Consider the following 21,341-nt stretch of genomic DNA (forward strand, 5'->3'; position numbering starts at 1 on the left):
ATGTATTTTATATTTTAGCAAACTATGGATCTGCAATGTAAGTTTACACTTTTGTTATTTACTCATTGTGATCTTTAGAAGATAATACAAACTTGAATACGCCCTTTGATACAGTATTTAACCTTAAATTTTTAGACTTAGAGCAAAAGCAAAGTAGCCTAGTGTGGGCCAGACCATACGTCTTGCTCTGTGGTATTTCAGGGCTCATCACAGTTGCATAATTGAATTGACTTGCATGGGTGAACTTAATTGCCTCCAGTGCCAATGAGCCCTGGTTTAGATGTAGGTGCACAGTGTGTATCGGCAGATCTGACTTTTAAAGCAGCACACCGCGCCAGCGAGCAGCCCTCTCACAGCCCTCTCACAGCCCTCTCACAGACTATATGGGCAGGATTTAACTAGGGGGTGATTCAAGACTATTCAGCCAAGCCGTTTGAGTCACTGCACCTCCCGACAGTAGAGGTCCCCGATAAGGAGTGATTCATGAGCACTGTCTACTGCAAGGCTCAGCCCAGCAGGGAACAACAACAACAACAACGACACACATGGACAAGGCAGTCACACACGCAAACACATACAGAAACATTTAAAAAAAACAGACAGGGAGACACTTTGTATCTCTTTTATCACACCCACACATCACAAATACACATCAGGCAGGTCTGTTGATAAAAAGAATGCGCTATTATTTTGAATATAGGTTGGTAAATTGTTTTAAAGCTGTTTATGAGCAACAGTTTTCTGTTTTGCCTTGAGATCATATCCACCTTTCTTAAAATTGTTTCCAAATGAAAATCAAACATGTAGCTGTGTCTCCATCTAGTGGTGAAACAAGAACACAAATGCCTCTGAGCTGACTGGCAGGTGCATGGAAACAATATATGAATAAATACCAGTGGCTTAAAAGAAAACACACAGTGTAGAGGGTGTTTTTTGTTGTTTGTAATCACAGAAACCTTTTTTAATCCATTAAGGGATTTCCTGAGAGTCTTTTTTCAGAAACACCTGGCTTTAAATTCAGCTATAAACAGTATATTTATTGTACATCTGGGATGTGTCCAAATCAACTCTAGTCTTTGGAGATAAAAGCATTGCACCAGTTTGTGCTTCATCCTGTGTTAACACAAACTGTGTTCTCTTGTATTCTTTGTATCAAATTATTATTTTATCATTGTTTGAAGTTGTCATGGTTATTTTTATCTGTAAAATCCTGTCTTTTAGCATCTTAATGGTAATGGACTACATTTATATAGCACCTCTCTAGCCTTTCGATCACTCAAAGTGCTTTACACTACATGACACATTCACCCACTCACACACACACATTGATACGCTGATGGCAGAGGCTGCTATGCAAGGCGCCTGCTCATCAGGAGGAGTTTTCTGACTGACTGACTAGGGGCTGACTGACTGGGAGTGAGAGATGCTTTGCAGAAACATGGTGCAAAACACAGCGTTAGAGATCTTTAACGTTATTATGAGAAGTGTAGGCGAGGAAAAAGACATCATCTGCAATAGTCTAGTGCTGCTGCTCGCTCTGTGAGTGAGCACACACACGAGTAACAGGATGCTGACTGCAGCTCACTTAACAGCCACTGGTATCACAAATGAGAAGGATTCTGATTCCTACATACAGAGCCTTTAAGAGAAGACTTGAAAGGAGACACTGACTCAGACAGTCTTATGTCCCTAGGCAGATTGTTCCAGAGCCTCGAGGCCCTGATGGCAAAGGCTCTGTCCCCTTAGTTTTCATCCTGGACCCTGGAAGAGACAGAAGACCTCTGCCTAAGGATCTTTAACTACGGAAAGGTTCATAAGGGCTTAAAAGGTCTAAAAAATAATCTAGAGCCAGGTCATGAGGAGCCTTGAAGGTAATCAATAAGATCTTAAAATCAATCCTAAAACAAACGAGAGGCCAATGTAAAGACACTAAAACAGGTGTGATGTGATTGTGCCTCTTAGTTCTGGTCAAAATCCTGGCAGCTGAGTTCTGTACAGTCTGTAAAAGTTTATTGATTAAGACAAGAAAAAAGGCTGTTGTGATAATCAAGGTGCGAGGATATAAAAGCACATACAACAGTTTCTGCATCTCTAAAATTTAAAATAGATCTTATTTTTACAATATTTCTGAGGTGATAAAAACATGATGAGCAATGTGATATGTTGCTCAAAACATAAATTGCTATCAAACAGGACACCAAGATTTCTTGCAACAGGCTTGATATGTTGTGACAGGCAACCAACAGATAGTAGTATTTGTTTTGTGATATGCTGGGACCCAATAACAAGGATCTCTGTTTTATTAGAATTGAGAAGAAAATTTATCAACATCATTTTTTATATCAATCAGGCAATCCTGTTGAGAATTTAGGATACTGAGGTCAGTGGGCTTAACAGGGAGGTACAACTGTGTGTCATCCGCATAACAATGAAAAGAAATACCATGTCTACGGATGACATCACTCAAGGTGAGCATATATAGGGAGAACAAAATTGGTCCTAGAATTGATTCTTGAGGCACACCATACTTGATGATAACAGAGACACAAAACCTCCTATTTGACAAATATGATGAGAACCAGTCCAATGCAGTACCAGCTATGCCCAGGCAGTGCCTCAGTCTATCTAAAAGAACACCATGATCAATCGTGTCAAAGACTGCACTTAAGTCAAGCAGCACAAGAATTGAACACATGGCTGAATCAGCATCACTTTTCAAAGATACAGAAACATTTTTTTCAAGAATCTTAGAAATAAAAGGCAGTTTAGAAATCAGATGATAATTATCTAGGAGGGTAGGATCAAGCCCAAGTTTTTTAGGACTGGTTGGACACAAGCTGTTTTAAAGTAATCTGGGACACAACCAGTAGACAGCGAGCTGTTCGAAATAAAAAGCAAATGGGGCCCAATACACTCCATTACTTCAAATAAAAACTTAGTTGGAATATGTCAAGAGGGCTGAAGGATACTCTAATATGAGACATGATTTCTAGAAGTTCAGGTGAAATCATAGGGGAAAAATAACTCAAAGTATCCCGGTGTGGGTGGTCAGCATCTAAAAAGGTAGGACTGGGGGTAATTCTGAGTCTTATTGACTCCAACTTTCCAGCAAAATGCAATAAAAACTTTTCACAATTAGCAGAGGCACCAGGAGATGAAAATAGCATGTTCTCGCATCTTTAAACATCCTATTATAAGTGAGTAATAACTATTTTATAGCCTCAAAGTGGACCTGGAGACCTGATTTATTCCATCTACGTTCTGCTTTTCTGCATTTCCTTTTACAGCTTCAAATACTGACATTTAACCAGGGCTGCTTTCTAGTCTTTGAGTTAGATCTAGTGTTCAAAGGAGCTATGAGATCTAAGGTTGAGGAACAAAGAGAATTAAAAGAATTAACCAAAATATTGGTGTAAGAGAAATTAGGAAGCACATTGCCATGGTAATGAAACAGTGTACAGAATTTAGAAGCACTATGCTCATTAAAGATGTGAGTGTACTTAGAGCAGGATAAGACAGTGCTAGCAGCCTGTAATTCACAGTTAAAAACAATGCATTGGTGATCAGATACAAACATGTCCATAATTTCCACAGATGAGATTCTCAGACCCAGAATAAAGACAAGGTCTATAATGTGGCCACGGTTATGAGTTTGGCCAGACACATGTTGTTGAAAGTTAGAGGATTTAGTGATATTTAAAAAAATCAGTAGCAGTGACATTAAAAGACTCGTCAGCGTGAATATTGAAATCACCACAAAGAACAATTCAATCATAATTTAAAACAAAATTGGATAAAAAATTCAGGGAGCTACATAAAAAAGGAGCCAGCTGGTTTAGGGAGGCGATAAATTACAGCAATTGTCCGGATATGGACCACCAAGTTTAAACATGAGCACTTCAAAGGAATAAAAATCATTACAAGCTATTAGGTTACATTTGAAATGCTTCCTATAGACAGTAACAAAGCCAACACCAAGACCGCAATCCCTAGGTCGGCTAAAACAGTCATAATCTGGGGGGCACAATTCAGCAAGCGGATCAGCAACTGTGATCACTAGATTGTAACCAGGATTCTGTTAAAAACATAAAATCTAAATCAGCAGAAGAGATACATTTAATACATAAATGTCTTATTAGAGAGGGATTTTACATTGTGAAGAGTCATCTTAAACCATCTGTGCTGGGTTAAAACTGGAGCTGGGGTTTTGGTCCAGATATTTATAAAATTATTAATATTGCTGTGTAGGATGTGCCTGACATTGACAGACTTTGACAGACCTATGTGTAATTTTTACAGGAACCTTACAACTACGTGAAACAGCACTAGAATGATCCGGAGTCACCCAGTATCCGTTAATTCTTGCAGGACTTCAGCGTAAGTTCCATATTCATTCAAAGCCATTAGATGAGACTCAAATCTGTTTGGATGAACTCCATTGTGTCTGAAAAGTGTGGGTCTGTTTCAGAAGGCTGTAAATTTGTCCACATATGGAACTCCAAGTGCACAACAGTGACCTATAAGCCAGATGTGAAGCAGACGAACACGGCTGAATTTCACATTGCCAAGGCGAGGTGAGGGCAGTGGTCCAGATATAATACAGTGTTTGTATGAGTCAAGTAGATTGTTAATGAGTGCATTAAAGTCCACTTTGAGCAGTTCAGAGGTCTGCTGCCTGAAGTTGTTTGCTCCAACATGAATGATGACTGCTTCAGCAGATGGATGTTCATGAAGCAGATGTGGAATCTTAGCATCAATATCCGAAACTAAATCCCCTGGGGGCTGGTGGCTTACCCAAGAAGGGCTGGTATGAGCTGTCATACTGCTGCTGCTCCCTGCTGATGCTGTATCGGGAGCCAGGGGTGGTGGGGCTGATTCCTGAAGATTCTCCAGAACAGAGAATCTGTTTGATAGCTGGAGTCCTTCCTGGCTGGTGTTTGGTGAGCAGGGTCTTCTGGCTCTCCCTCCACCACAGACAGTAGACCACCACCCAGCAGGGGTTGGTGTAGAGCAAGCCTGCAGCAATTTCAGCTTGGCACCCAGTTTAATCCATGGGTCCTCAGCAAGTTCCAACATGAAGTGCAACTTGGGCAGAGGGGCTTCATCCCTGATGGTGTTATCAGATCACGGAAGGGGTCATTTCCAGTATTTGCCCGTCCTTTAATTGATAGAAGTTATGAGAGATTTGGCCCTGCAACTCCTCAATTATCAGGGTTAGACTGAGCAGCTGGGGCACCCAGGCAACAGGTGAGTAGGCATACTTTTTACTGCTGTCAGTGTTAAGAAAAAAAAAAAGAATGTACAGAAGCCCTGGAGCAAAAGACAAACAGAACAGTAAAAACTAGCAGCGACCATCAGTTACACACGTGCACTGGAAAACACGTGCAACGCAATTACTGTATCTCAGATGTTCTGTTGACTGTATTTCACACACACACACACACACACACACACAAACACACACACACACATACACACACACACACACAGTCTCACAGGTAAGGCAGAACAGTGACAGCTCCTGACAGATGAGAAGCACACAGCTGGTGGAGGAGGAGTGAAGGCGACCTGAGATGTGATCGCTGTCTCCATTCATCATGATACCGCTCTTCAACATCAATAAGTCTGACACGACTAAAGGAGGTAAGTACGATCTACCTGAAATACTTTGATTAGCAATGATGCATAAACATGTTTTAGGACCAAACAGTTACAATATTTTACATAAGATTTATCAGAGCTAATAGACTAGACTGGCGTGGATAGACCAATAGACCAGAAGCACAAAGTGTACTGTATAGTATGCTTTTACTGTCTAAAATTATATTAGAAAAATCCTGTGTGTCTTAATACTTAAATCACACATATTCAACACCCTCATCACCAAATAGAATATTATAACTTTGCCTTTTCTCTCTTTCAGTCATCATTGACAGGCAGACAGGGAGACATGTTGAACTGATTTAGGTTGAAACGTACTCAAAGTAAACTGCTCAGATCCGCTCAGCTGAACAAAATGAATATATTATCTCTGATTAAGTGCAAACAGACATAGTGGAGGCAATAGGCCAAAAGTCCCTAGGTTTTATTGTATGCAGCAGACAGTCAAGCACACACTTCCTGGACACGCCGGTGACACTTGGAGACTACGGAGACAGCCACTGTAAATATAGAGGGCTCTGAGAGAGAGCAGGTGAAAACACTCTACTTAAAGTACTCTCTGAGAGCAGGGCTTATCAGCAGACTCAGTAAAACAGGCGACAACCTCCATTATTCTTTAGAATGAAGTTATCAAAATCTTGAAAACAGGCTGCAAAAAATAAGTATGCTGCATTTCAGATGCCATCTAATACAAAATATCTAGTGTGTTTTGTATGGCTTAAATTCCAGAAAGTAAATGGTATAAAACATTATGGTACACATATGTTGTTTATGCAGTATTTAGCATGTATGGTATTTTACCATAACAAGGTTTTACTCAAAAGATTATCAGTATCATCATTCATGTATGTCAAGTCAGTCATGAAATATCAACCTTTACGTGGAACAAGAACTGGGTCATAAAACAGTAATTTCTTTAATCTTGTTCTTTAACTGCTACACAGGATAAGACATTAAGTTCCAGAGGTTTCAATTTAAGTTAAGAATTACTGAGTCACTTTGGTGTCATTTTCTGTGACTGACATCTTACCTGACAGGTCTGAATTGTTATATGATTTAAACCATCTACATATATTTGACAGTTTGGGCAAAATAAAAGAAATATTAGGAACACTTCTTCAAAAGTCCTGTCTGACTCAGCACTTCAGTGTTATAGATATTATTACACAACCTGTGAGATGTCTTTTGTGGTTCTAAAGGAACTTTGACATGTCTAAGAAAATTACTCAAGTGACATCAGTTCAGTTTTAGATTACATTACAAACTGGTTAGGAGTTTGGATGTGATATGGACTATCAGGCTGCATTTTGGGAAGTGTAGGACCAAGTGTTTTGGAGCTTGACCCATACTAGGGACTAAACATCTGCTGCATCAATTTTGACTTTTCCTTTATAATTTGACCACCAACTTTATTGAAGTGCTATACGTAAATACTCAACTACACTTTTATTGCTCATAACATTCAATAAGAATATATCCTTCCTCCTGTCCTTAAATCCCAGAGGTGCTTCTGGAGTTCCTGAACCAGTCAACAATATTCTGCAGCCAGTTTCAGAACGGCCAGTGGTATTGCTACATTCTGCTTGTTCTCTTCACTTTCGCCCTTCCTGTGGGCATCCTGGGAAACTTAGCAGCCCTAATCAACTATACCTGCTTCAGGAAGACCTCTAGCACCAGCAATGTGTTCCTGTTGAACCTGGCCCTGTGTGACTCAGCCTGGATCCTCACCATCCCCTTCACTCTCTACTTCACCTTCCAGAGGCCGCACCTCAGAGGCAATCAGATCTTCTGCCAGTTCAAGAAGGTCTCCTTCAATATCAACATATATGGCAGCATCCTCTTTCTCACTCTCATCAGTTTCGACCGCTATGCTGGGACGGTGCACCCTATCAGCTCTCTCCGGTGGTGGGATGTGGGTAAAGCCAAGTTGTGCTCAGTCTGCACATGGGTCGTGCTAGTCCTGACATCCATTCCTGACTTATTTCTAACTTTTGCCATTCAGAGGCCAGAAAATGTCACTGTGTGTATGGACCACATCCAGGGCCCTTTTAACTATGTCAAGACAATCACCATCATCAGAACAATAGTAGGCTTCCTGCTACCGTTCAGCGTCATGCTTGTTTTTTACATGATGACAGTGCGTGTTTTGAGGCGTCTCCCAAGGGGTATAAGGTGCAGAAGAGCTCATCGGGCAGGAGGTAAGCCGCTGTGGTTAATCACTGCCACCCTGCTCGTGTTTGTGGTCTCCTTTGTGCCATACCACGTCATGGTCATCACCCTGGTGTTCATGAGGATCCATAACCAGGTCACACCCTCTAACACCAACATCCTGTATGCCAGTTACCAGTTCTTTGAGGCCATGTGCAGTGTAAGCAGCTGCCTGGACCCACTGCTGTATATTGTGGCTAGTGAGCAGTTCCTGAGGAAGCTGCTGGCCTTGAAAAGAGACCGATACAGGAGGCTGTGCTGCAGAGCCAGCAGGAGGGTTGGAGTAATTGGATGACTGAGTGGATTCAATGCATCACTTTTTTGGCTAGCTTGCCTTAGCAGTTTCACTGTTACAAATGTGCCTGTGGCAGATTGTAAAGGTACAATTATCTGGTATTGTGGTATGCTGGTAAACTGCACTATTATGGCAGTGAGACAGCAATAGAGACTACTGTGGCTGATTAAATCACATCATGGCATGTTTTGCTTTACAAAAACATTTTATTAAAATCTAAAGTATAATAAACTTGTTGACTGGTTGTCCCAAAACTTTTTACTGCCAAACAGTTATTCTGCTGATTATTTTCTCCATTACTCATTATGTCAATAACTTGCCAGAAAATTGTTAATGGGGACATAACACACTTTTTGTGATTTTCTGTCATTTATACACTGTTATAATGTCAACAACTTTGTATTGATTTGCAGTGACCCTTCCCTCTAAGGGGACAAGTGGACCCAAACCATGCCAGCAAACTGTCCCCCACAGCATAACAGAGCCACCAGAGGCCCTCACTGTAGGGGTCAAGCATTCAGACCTGTACCAATTTTTCCCTTTAATCTGTCACCCGTCTGTATATGTTAAACAAAACTTGAGGTGAATGTACGTATGTAAATATGCCCCTTGAAAGCCCAGGCTTCAGCCTGCTCTGAATGCTCAGTTTGCAAAATTATGTCTACTCCCCCAGTCAGATTGTTCTTGCATGCCCACAAACGGCATTCCGTTCTGTAGTCTTTGTTGCTAAGGTTGTTGCCCCACTCACATATTTCAGATCAAATCTCTGCTCGGACATATATAAATGTATTTGGGACGTAGGCATTTTGAGTAAAGAACAAGAAAAATAAGTGAAATTCGACTACTACTTGTTTACGTAGCCTCTGGAACTGCCAGAAGTCTGCCAAGGGCCGGCTTTTGGGAACTGGCCAATCAGAACAGAGTTGGCTCATCAGGAGGAGGCATTAAAGAGACGGCAGCTAAAACAGCCTGTTTCAGACACAGGCTGAACTGAGGGGCTCCATACAGGAGCAGTACATGATAAATAAGGAGTCTTCTGAAGTGTAAATTATGTAAAGATATACCAGTAGTAAAAATATAGACCTGGAAATGTGCATGATATGTCCCCTTTAAAATGTCCATTTTCATTTCCCCTTTAAAATATCCATTTTCATGTCCCAAAGCAGTGGTATTCAAATTGGTTGTTTTATCCAATCAACAGTGCAAGATTGAAATAATTCAATTTACAAAGAAACAAAACAAATCTCACATACAAGAACCAGTAAAGCAGTGAACAAGTTAATCAATAAACAAAATAGTTGCAGATTAATTTTGTGTTGATTGATTAACTGACTCATTGTTTCAGCTCTAAATGGATTGATTTTGTTTGATTTGTGTTTCAAATTTAAAAAAAAAAAAAAAATTGGACGGAAAATCTGATTAAATGAGTGAAGTCATTAAATGATTTAACGGTTGTAGAAGCTTCCATAGATGGCACGAGGGGTCACTGAATGGTTTGATGAGTCTAAAAATGATGAACTTATAAGTGATGGCCTTCACAATCACCAAATCTCAAACCAACTGGACACCAATGGAAGATTTTGGACTGATGAGTTAAACAGCACTCTTCACCACCATCAATACACGAAATGAGGGAATATCTTTTAGAGGAATGGTGTTCATCGCTCCAGTAGAATTTATAGATTATATGCTAAAAAGCAATGGAGCTGTTCTAGAGGTTATGAAGACACTTTAAGTTGTTTTTTCCATTAATTTGACAACCATCTGTATTTGTGCAGATTAGACCTGACTTCAAATTACCCGTGGACCTGCATCATAACAGAAAATCACAGACGAATGAATACATCGTCCTATTATTCATTTGTAGCAGCAGTGGGATGTTATAGTCTTATCATCACAGACCTGCAGAAAAATCACAAACACCTCCTGTTCAAATATTTTGACGGTGGTTCGGTGAACTGTATATGGAAAACCTGATCAAAATTCACAAAGAAAGAGATAAACACTGGGCTGAGAAAAACCAAAACATGAGTCATGTTTGGTGACACAGTAAGTGATACCATCATGTCCATATTGATTCTCGAACTATAAACAGGGCAGTGTTTCGATCGCAATTACCGCTTTTTGTATTTAAGTCATCAAATTGCACACATTATGTACAAACTGTAAGGGCAGCCTTAAATTTATCCAGCATCTTTCATCTATAGTTGGGTTCAATACACAGGTCTACTTTATCCTGTTTTGATGTTGAGCATCAGAGCAACATTCATACCCCCCTTAGGGATCCTAATGATTCTCTCAAGTCAAAATGCAGAGAGCTTGAGCTATAGCTCTGTCTGTATCTTAGCATGTACACACCTGCATCCCCATTCATCACACATTTGCTGGGCCACAGTATCACTGGGGGGTTTGGGAATAGCCATGACTAGGGCTACCAGTGTCCCCAGAGCTAAACTCCTCTGTAACTAAGTGTCTGGATAATAAATCAGAGGTAGGAAGTGACAACAGAACTCTGTCCGCAGGGAGAATGCAGCAAGTAGAGTCGGCTACTAGGCCACTGTACCACTGTTCCAGTAAGCAGTTAGATCATTCATTTTTTTATTTATGGTTTGGCTTTGGACCAAAGGAGTCATACATTTTTGGTAAATATGCAATTTCCTTTTGGCTGGTTTCCTTTGTTTGCAAGCGCTTCTCATTATTGCTCTGTGTCTTTGTTTCCCCGTCTGCTGTGCAAACACCTTTGTATTTTATCCTTTATTGCAAGCACATGGACTTGGAGTTCACGCCACGAGTACAGCACATTATTAATGTTTGTGTGACTATGAAAAATATATGTACTAAAGGTTTATAAAATGTTACAATTAGTTTTGGGGGTTTGAAATGTCAATGGTTTTCAGGTTATTTTGTAATTGTATCTTGTAGAAATTGGGGGAAACACAAGATAAGAACCAAACTGCACTCAAACCTGCATTTATTGATTTTTGGCCACCTGGTGGCAGTGCAATAAGCTGTTAACAAAACACTGACATATTAATACACCTTATAAAGTTGATGTGAGCAAATTTCCTCATCCAGCAAACAAAGGAGCAACATCAGTGTTCACTTTGTGTTTCTGGCTACCTGGATTCACTCTGCTTTTCGCTCTGCTTTGCTCTCCACTAACTCCTGAGGGAAATATATGGGTCTTTAGCTGCTAAATGCTCTGATATGTTCACCAGCTAGATGCTAACTTAGTCTGTCTGTTGTTTGGTGCTGGGCGGGTAGGGTACGCCGGGTTTATCAAAGACAACATCAAAGAGAAAGCAGTTTCACACTGTAGTGCTTTGTAAATTCAGACTGAGACAGAGGCACAGCAGTACCCTGGCACAAGAGCCATTATACATCATTTACAGAGGAAGGAGGCAACCTCTGAGGCCAAGACAGGTCTGAACTGAAGGAGAGTGTAAAACATACAGCTCTACAGGGTGCCATAAGGCTGCTGAAGGTTGAATAGTCATGAGGTGGGTAATTATGAAGATAACTGCGGATCATAATTATAGATCAGCTCAGGTGAAGGTGTTATTCCAGGATTCATTGGCAAAACACTGCACTATATAGATCCCAAAACAGTGTTGCAAGTTTCCAGACAAATAGTTTGAGAGTAAAGAATATACAAAAATATATATTATACAAAAATAAAGAAATGCAAACTTATCAGATGAAAACTATTAAAAAATGAGCCCCTAGGTATGATGTTTAAATGAAATCTGAAAATCTGAAACATTTATTACTGGTGTAATAACATAACTGAGACAGGTGGGGTTTGTTTTTGCTGTACACTATACACACCTGCAGGTAATGATTATTTTCCTTATCAATCAATCTGATATATTTTTTTTTCATTTGGTCAATTAACCATTAAGTCAATACAATGTCAGAATACTGATAAAAAATGTGTCTCACAGTATCCTAGAGCCAAAGGTTATGCCTGTACAGTGTTCATTTTGTCTCCCCTAAACTGGAACATATTTAATTTACAATTACAAATATAAGACAGACGCTGGAAGAAGCAAGTGTCATTTCTGCTGACTTAAACGATTAATCAATTATCATAACAGTTGCTGAATGATGACCTGATGATATATTAGAAGACTGATCATTTTGGCACTGGTATGCATAAATGCACAGACCCTGAATCACCCTTAACAGCATCGCAATTCCCTCTGAGACACACACACACACGGACAATAAAATACCCCGCAGCCACACACACACACAAATCATGCAGAGAGCCCCTATCCTGCCACCCACCCATCCACTCCTACACACACACACACACACACTCACTCCACTTTGACCCGAAGCCACACACTGCCATACATAAGCCATCTCATCCTTTGCGTGGCACAGTAATAACATATGACAGAACCCAGATGGCATCCTGCAGGCTACAATCATCAAGATCAGGGAAAGGGGACGAGAGGCACTCCAACAGAGCAACCAATGACATGTCCCACACTCTCTAAAACACACACACACACAAAGCTCAGAAGGATATCCAATTGTGTTAACAGCTCTGTGATCAACGGAAAGAGGTTTTCACATTACTGTCTCATTTTTGTGTGCTGTTCACACTCTCCTAGAGCTTCTAATGATTCATACAAGTTAAAAATGGTCAGTGTTTGATTGAATGTAAGTGTCAGTAATAGAATGCTAAGTAAAGTTTAATCAGGTTATGAAGGTGCTCCTCATAACTCCTAAATTACCCTTCGATTTACCTTTTAGAGTTCGTAAAGCCTTGGAGAGAGATGGGTGAATATATTATGTTAATTCAGGGACTGAGGCAGCATGAGAAAGAAACGAGAAGCATTTTCACTTTTCCCATTATGGAGATGGGCAGTGAGATAGTCATTTACTGCAAAGGCAGTTCCATGATATAAAGCTTTAGTGTTGTGGTGCTGCATCACTACGGGGAGGAAACAAGCGACTTAAGATACATTATAAATATTATATAATTTCAGCCTTCGATTGGTTTTATTTAGACAACCGGATCACTTCATTCAGTGGTGGAGGTCAGCTTTTTCAATCATAAGAAGTTGGAAAAAGACATTACAGACAACATTATGGCCACACAGAGAGAGTTTCCAGGTTCGTGACAAATTAATATGACTTTAAGTATAACTGCAAACAGTATGAGCTTGAAAATGACAATTAAGCAAGGTATTATATTTGTAGAATGTCATCAGAAACACCTTATCAAAATGTGACAACATTAGACACTTTTAACAGATTCCAAAGTTTCAAAAAAAAAAAAAAAGTCACAAAAGGTAGCTAAAATAAGAATAAAAGCATAAGATTGCACAGCTTGGTTTGAATGTCCACAATGAAAAAAGAGTCCCATATCTAATGTTATTAGATATGGGACTCATAGATGTTGCACTGTCTAAGGTTTTTTTTTTTAGTTTATTACATTTATTTGTCAGGGACAATGTACAAAAGAAAACATTCATCTCACAGAAGGAGAAGACATGTATGGTATCAGATTTAGCTTCTAGCTAATTTCCGTCTGCAGTCCTTGCACAGGTAGACACAAACACTACTACTAATACTAAGACTATACATTAGATATTGGACTCAAGGATGTTGCACCGTTTAAGTTCAACCTTCCTTTGCTCTCACTTCTCCTAGACTGTGGGACAGATTGAAGTCTGCCAACTTCAATCAATAACCTATTCAATGTTTGTCTCAAATCCATCTCTATTTTTCAGTCTTTGAATCTGTGTGATCTTCCCGTGTATGTGTGTGAGTGTGATAGAGGGAGAAAGAGCTTATTTTGTGAAGTGTATTATTGACTGTCTTACTGCCTCACTTTCAGACTCTGTCAAATCAAGGCTAATAACTGTGTTTACTCATCTTTATTTCATGAGAAGCCAAAGACCTTACACTACAATCTGAGTAAAAGCTAAAGGGAAACTTTTAAATGATAGCCACATGGTACCATGCATTAAGGCTATATTCACATTAAAATGTGTAAAAGAAATGTTTATTCAAATTCTTAGTTCGTAATCCTTTAAAAGTGAAAACAGCAGCAACCTACCGCAAAGTCCTTGACCACAACTGGCCCAAAGGAGTCTTGATCTTGAAATGTATAGAGGTGATTGAATCTAATCCATGGCTCCAAACCATTCAAACCACACTCAAACTGAAATAGACATCTCACAAACCCTGACCTAAGCTTTAATGCAAATGCATAATGACAGTTAAGTCTCCCTCTGAATGACCAGAAGTCATTGGCTACTGCCCACCAGATTAGAGAGCACCCATAGCCTTGAGTGGTTCAGTGGAACAGGTTGTTCCTTGAACCTCAAATGTAGTCTTAAATCACATAATCTGTCACAAGCTATTCGTCGTTGAGAGTTTATGCTGTTTTTCTGCAACAGAGGCAAATGCAAAACAATACACTGCGCCTATGCACACTAGAAATAGTAACGTGACTGAAAAAGCATAAAAAAAGGAATATGAGGATTGCTAAGAAACTATTATGCGCCACTGGATTAATATTTGTGTGGGTTTCCGAGAAGGTAAATCATATATTGTGACAAGAAAAAAGGAAAAATCGCTTCAGGGAGGAGGAGGTGTATAATTCACGGTACATAAAATGCTCAGATTTTCTAGGCCATCATAAATGATAAATGATGCTGGGAATGTGTCAGCTTGCAAAAACAATGTCTGTTTCCAGGTTTGTGACAAATCGACGTGAAGTTAAGCAAAACTGCAAACAGTATCCGCTTGAAAATGGCAGTGATGCAAAGGATTACATTTGTAAAATTGCATCGGAAAAACACCTTAACAAAATGTGACTGCAGAAAACACTTTCAACAGTCAGAGATTGTGATTCAAAAATGCTTTTTCAGACACTCAAAGCTCTACACAGAGCTTTCCAGAAGTGTTCCCACTACCTGCCTACATATCAGAGACTGGAGAGAGGAAGGCATTGTGGATAAAAATCTGCAGGGCTTTAGCACAGACATCGTGATGACAGATCCATAATAGATGATAGATTTTACAGTGGGCCTCGTTCTATACAGCTCTTAAGCTCTACCTGGGTTGTGATTACATAACTGCTTTACTGAAATGTTGCGCAGAACACATCCTGCCTGTCCAACTCTTAACATCAGCCTCTCTCTTTTACAGATTCTCTCTTCATCCATCCTTTTTTTTTACACGCACAACTCGCAAACTACAAACACACACACACACGGACCTGTTCTCTCACATGTGTATTTTCACACTAGCGCACACAAAATATGTGCACTCTCTCACGCTTACAAACACACACACCCACACACAGAAACACAAACCATCTGTTCAAAGGCTTGTTGAAGTGCATTAGTTGTACCTGGCTGCAGGATGAGCTGCACTCTTTCTGTCCTCTTTCTGTCCTCTATAGCCTCAAGTCAATGCAACTGTATAGACTCCGATCCAGAAACACAAGTACTAAATGTAAAAGCTCGCTGACAGCTGGCAAAAGTACATGTGATGAAGCATCTACAGTACCCTACTCTTATGAGAGAGTCCTCTAAATGAGAAAATGCTGGTGGAATATTGAGCTTGCACAGGATCGACAAAAGCAATAAAAACAGATTTTCTCACTTTCCTCTGGTGGTATCTAGCCATGCAGTTTTGCTTTTGTTTTTCTGCCCATGTTTCGAGACATCAGTCTCAGAAAAAGTCAATAACTTGCCTCTCCAGTAAGAGTGTCCTGATTGCTCAGGATAATCCACAGATCTCGCTGTGAACATTTCTCATTGGAACTACAGTACTTCCTACTGCAGAAATGGTCCCTGTGAAAATTGTTCACAGCATGTTCTGTGGATTACCCTGAGCAACCGGGACACTGTTACTGGAAACAGATGTTGCTGTTATTTTTTTTTTTATTATTACATTTTTCAATATTGTGAAGAGAGAATACATTTCGATTCACATTCATTGTATTGTAATGGTGTCAGAAATCAACAAAAACTGCCTGCAAAGATACCACTAGAGATAAGAGAGAAAATTTGTTTGTCATTTGGATGAACTGATCCTTTAAATTCAGACATATTAATACATTAATTGAATGTTTTTCAACTTTGTCTGGTTGATGACATGATTTTTATGTCCACAAATTCTCAAGACACCAGGGATTTAGGTTTGTGACATGTGGATCTTAAGATTTTCTTGTGAAAAATAGATGAAATGTTAGTTTCTGTGAAAAATTAAATGATGAAATGATTATTTCAGAGCATTTTTTTAAATTAAAAGTATATCAAATATCAAATTACCATCTCTATCTTGGTTATAGAAATCTTCCAGGACCCTGTTAGTATACAGTATCAAGCAACCCCATGTGATGTCCTGAACCACAGGAAGATAAACTTTGTCATAGATCCTAAATAAGGAAACAGTAAATTCAATTAAACGATTGCAACTTGAGAAGATGGAACAGCTGGCATTATCAGATCCACTGACTTCCCACAGTGTACAGGAAAACCGCAGTCCTCAAAGCCATTTTCTATTTCCCCCTTTAGTGAGGATTCTGTATGTGCAGAAAGTATCACGTCATCATGAACTCTTGACTTTCTATTTATGCACAGAGAAGATGATCACTCACAGAGTGCGGTCTCCCTCTCTCTCTCTATGTGCCCTCCAATTATAGTCATTAATGGCTCATTGCAAGGAGATAAGCCAGGGTGGCCAATAATATCTGAGCCTAAGTGAGTTGTGAAGTGAGTAGGAAATGAAATGTCTGAGTTGAATAGGGAGCAACTGCTGCAGAGTTTAAACAAATGGAGTACCAATGAAGTTGGAGTCACAGCCTTATGAAAAGAGAGTGAAATGGAAAGAGACAAGCTAGCGAGAGAGCAACAAGAGGTCATAAGAAGAGGTGAGAAAGATGGCAAGCAAGTGAAAAAAAAACAGGAAATGCATCGGTGAGGTGTGAGAGACAAAGGAAGTGAATCACACTTTGTACAGATTGATTTAGGTTGTATTCACAAGTGATGGACGCAATGTTGCGGTGGTTCTCGACCTTGGTTTTGGACATGGTTGCAGTGAGTCCTTGTGTGGGATATGAAATTTTAAAAAATTCATACAGATAAGTGACAGATTCAAGGAAAAAACTCTAATCTTCATTTGTACAATGAAGTTCTTGTTCCAAAGAACTAAAATTGAAAATACAACAAATCCTTGATGAGCCCTGGTAGCCTTATGGTTAAGGTGCATACCACATCACCACGTCTTCAGTTCAATTCCAGCGGGGACCCTTTGTTGCATGTCAGCTATTAAATAAAGGAAGAAATGCCCACTGAATGTGAAAAAAGTATACAAAAGCAGCTTGTTGTGGTCCAGCAGCTTACACATTATGTTGGTTTTTCCTTTAACTTATGTTTATAGTCTGAGAAAGTAGTATAAGAAATTATTAAGCGTTTTTTTTTTAACAATTTCTGACATTTTACAGCTCAATCAATTAAATGAGAGAATAATTTTGATGACCATATAAGACATATTTGCAAAACCTCTTTCTATCATCTCAAAAATACCTCTAAACTCCGCCTCTCTCTAACCCTGTCAGATGCAGAAAAAAACGTATCCACTCAACTTTATCTCCTCAAGACTGGACTACTGCAATGTGCTTTCACAGGGATCCCTGAAAGGAGGATCCAGAAGCTCCAGTACATTCAGAACAGCGCTGTCAGGATCCTGATGAGAGTGCAAAAACACAAAGATATAAAACTGGTTTCATTGCACTAGCTCATTGTCTCCTTCAGGGTTGACTACAAAGTCCTGCTACTCACATACAAATCCATCAACGCACATGTGCCTCCCTACCTACAGGAACTGATCACACCCCAAACCTCCACCTGCACCCTCAGATCTCCCAGCAGCTTGCTCCCGCGGGTCCCCGGTACCAAGCTCTGCACCATGGAGGATTGAGTCGTCTGCTCTGTTGCACCACGCTTGTGGAACAGCCTTCCTAACCATCTGAAGGCCTAAAAACCCTTTTTTTTATTCAGGAAGGCTTTTTCACCCTAGCTCATATAACTATTTTCTTTATATTGTGTGTTCTATGTTACTAATACTGTAGCACTTTGAGTTTCACTATGAATAAAAAGTGTGGTGTGGCAAATTGAATGTATTATTCATTATTATCATTGTTCAACAATGAAAACAATGGTTAACTGCAGCCCTACTTAAACCAGAGTGTGATAAAAAACAAAATTGATTTGCAAATACTGTTTGACCCAGATCTGATGATAAGTGAGAATAAAGGTATAAATGAGTGTGACAGTGGAGGAAGAGTGTAGGAGTATAGATACAAGGATGATAGTTGATTGTAAAGACATCGCAATTGTCTTTAATTACATTAAAATACACAGACAGTTGGAGCATGGGAGCAAGGTGCTTTTTACTGATGAACAGCTTCAACAAAAAAACGACTCACGAGGAGGGTTCCCTCCCTCAGTAGAGCCATTACTCTGCACATTCCGCCGCATTATTGTGCGCATGACTTACCAAAGAGCTGGCGGTGGAATATAAACTTCCCAGCTAACAGGCCAGTGATAATGGCCAGTATCCAGCACATTACTTTCAGGATGTTCCATCCGAGGCCCGGGTACTTGTTGAACAGGAAGGAGAAGCAGTTGCCCACAACAATCATATGCGCCTCCGTCTGACTGTGAGAGACGGGGTCCTCTGCGAAGATGAGAAAGTTAAAGAAGGTGACGAGGTACGCCACGATGAGACGTGACCACGGGTGCTGGAAATAGTAGCGAAAACGGGCATCTATTTCCATCCTGCTGAGCCCCCCGGCCACTCTACACCTGGGAGGCAGAGGGAGACAGAGAGAGAAAGAGAAAGTGCTTCTTTCAGTCAGATTATATTACACTCAAATCAACAGGACAGATTAGAGTGAAAACATCCCTCATACTGAGATTAGTAGCGGGAATATCACTGAGGTTTGGTACAGATTGGGATTATGCTAAATTCAGACAACTCAGATAGTTCAGCGACAGTACCAAGAACACCTACTTTTTTTCCCCTTTTTTGTGCCAAGACAGGCTTTCCCATTATGCAGAGATTATCACACACACATGAGAGCGAGCTCCTAAATCTGACTGGTTAGTGACGCCAACAGAGTGAAGCATCAGCAGCAGGAAAACAGGTTGGAATGGTGAAAAAGTGGATGTATATATGGATTCAGAGTGAAGTTTAAGCTTTACAGACTACATTTTTCATAAGTCAGTAAAAGAAGTTGAAGTTTTAAGTGTCATACCTGGATAAGGTAGAATCTTGAAGCAGCTTAGCTATAAATCACTGGCTTTTAAAAGGCTTATCCTCTCAGCCTGTCTGCTCTGTGCTCGTCACAGTACGTTGATGCTTTGCTCTGGAACACCTGCCAAGCAGCGCTTGAGTAACTTCCCAGCAGTCCGCCCCCCCTGTATTTTAAAACCCTGACTACTATTATTCACCCATGAACTCGCTGCTGTAGCCCCCTGAGAGTGGTCTGACTCTCCAGGACTGGACATCTCAAACCGGTTCCCTGCTTTGACACTGTTTCCTAAAATACCCAACGGTGGGAATTTGGAATGATGCAATGGTTTCAGAAATAGAGCTGCCACACTGGACCCATGTGGCTATTAAATTTCACCAGCATCATGTTTGTCTTGTCATTATGTGCCACCTTGGGTGATGCTAAACTTGTCATTCTACTACAAAAGTGCTGCAGAATATCCGGAATCCATTTTATGCATTTAACCCTTCTTAAGCGTTAAGAGGAGTAGGCAGTTGTTCTCTGTGACAGGGGACCTGCTCCAAATTTGAGGCCATCGCTTATGGCAGGAGAGTCCCTAACATGCATGGAGTGGGACTCCAGAACACCCAAAGGACACCCACAGAGCCAGTCAGCCTGGGACATATGGCATATGGTAATGGGTGATAGGACAAATTATACACTGATGAAACAGCAGTGAGGACTACAGTTGAATTGCTAGATCTATAATATCATTTTTATCATCCTTGTTCATGATACAACGTCTGAACTCTCTGGTTTTTCCTCTGGACCACCATCCAAATTACATTTGTGCTGACCAATAGAAACTGTCTTTGGTGCTACAGCAAATGAACAGCCTCACTATTCGTGCCAGATCTGGTCATTTCTGAATGGACTACCGTGTTAAGAGCTTTAAGTCTGTGACCACACACACACATCTCCTCTCATGTCACAACTGTGATGACGCCAAATGTCACATCGCCAACCCTGCGTACGAATCTGGGAGATAACACAGCAAGCTTGACAGGAATTATCTGATTACACAACTTAAATGACGGTGCACCTATAGTGAGATATGGGACGGCCGAAATTCATGGAAGTCCTACTTGCCTGCACCTCGGTATTATTTGTGCATGTACGGTAAACCATCATCATGGACGCACCTGCTCCACGCCGTTTTCCTCTCAGTCGACAGCCAGGACGAGAAGCCCCGCTCCCGCACGGCTCCCCTGCCACATCAAGCCGACAGCGGCGCTCTAATCATCCCAAAAAACGAGATGATACGGGAGGGCTGTGGAGGGATTATCCATGCGACCTGTTGTTGGTGTACGACAGAGAGGCACCCCCCAAATCCTCTGCCATTGTGCTGGACCGTCCATGCGCCGCCGGGCGGTGCTTCGTCAGCGGGATCCCGCCGGACGATGCAGTTTGTGGGCTGTTGATGGGACGCTGCTGCTGCTGCGGAGCTGATGGAGATGGCTGGGTCCACACAGCAGCACGCATAGCATCAGTGCAACGCAATGTAGCCAACACGTTGAGATTCACCAGCGCGAAGTCAGAGCCAGTATAAATACACAACTTCCGTCCACGCCTTTATAATAAAACGTCATGCATGTGCTGACCATTTTTGTCTGTAAATATTCAAGTAAACATAACTAAATTGAAGAAGGAATCTATAATACAAGGAAATTATAAAATGTATGGGTTTTTTTTTTTTTCATTTTATTTTTGGAGTCAATAATGTTATAATGTAAAGTGTACTTCTCTGCTTTCATTATTTTCTGTGTATTATTACTTTACCATGAAAACCTGAGATTAAAAATCTCTTTTTATTATAGGTACAATGCCTGTATGTTGCTGTTGAAATGTCTTTCATAAATGAGTGGT

General features: G+C 40.4%; 2 protein-coding genes across 4 annotated transcripts in view; one reads left to right on the top strand and one right to left on the bottom strand.

Moving 5' to 3' along the window:
• Nucleotides 1-21,186, bottom strand: part of tmem117 (transmembrane protein 117) — a 47,925-nt gene extending 26,739 nt beyond the window's left edge. The window contains exons 1-2 of one of the 3 annotated variants that reach the window (XM_042411415.1): nucleotides 20,618-21,186; nucleotides 18,698-19,005 (exon numbers count right to left, since the gene is read on the bottom strand). In XM_042411415.1, coding sequence (XP_042267349.1) covers nucleotides 18,698-18,977 — 280 coding nt within the window. In that variant the 5' untranslated portion in view covers nucleotides 18,978-19,005; nucleotides 20,618-21,186. The other 2 variants (XM_042411416.1, XM_042411417.1) reach the window with 2 other exon arrangements.
• On the top strand, nucleotides 1,375-8,575 carry LOC121897120 (P2Y purinoceptor 1-like). Its single transcript, XM_042411418.1, has 3 exons — nucleotides 1,375-5,247; nucleotides 5,491-5,643; nucleotides 7,164-8,575. Exons 2-3 carry the CDS (start codon nucleotides 5,598-5,600, stop codon nucleotides 8,162-8,164), a joined length of 1,047 nt encoding a protein of 348 aa, XP_042267352.1. The 5' UTR covers nucleotides 1,375-5,247; nucleotides 5,491-5,597; the 3' UTR covers nucleotides 8,165-8,575.
• Nucleotides 21,187-21,341: the final 155 nt, after the last annotated feature.

This window comes from Thunnus maccoyii, chromosome 5 (genome assembly GCF_910596095.1).
Source record: "Thunnus maccoyii chromosome 5, fThuMac1.1, whole genome shotgun sequence".
Taxonomy (NCBI): domain Eukaryota; kingdom Metazoa; phylum Chordata; class Actinopteri; order Scombriformes; family Scombridae; genus Thunnus; species Thunnus maccoyii.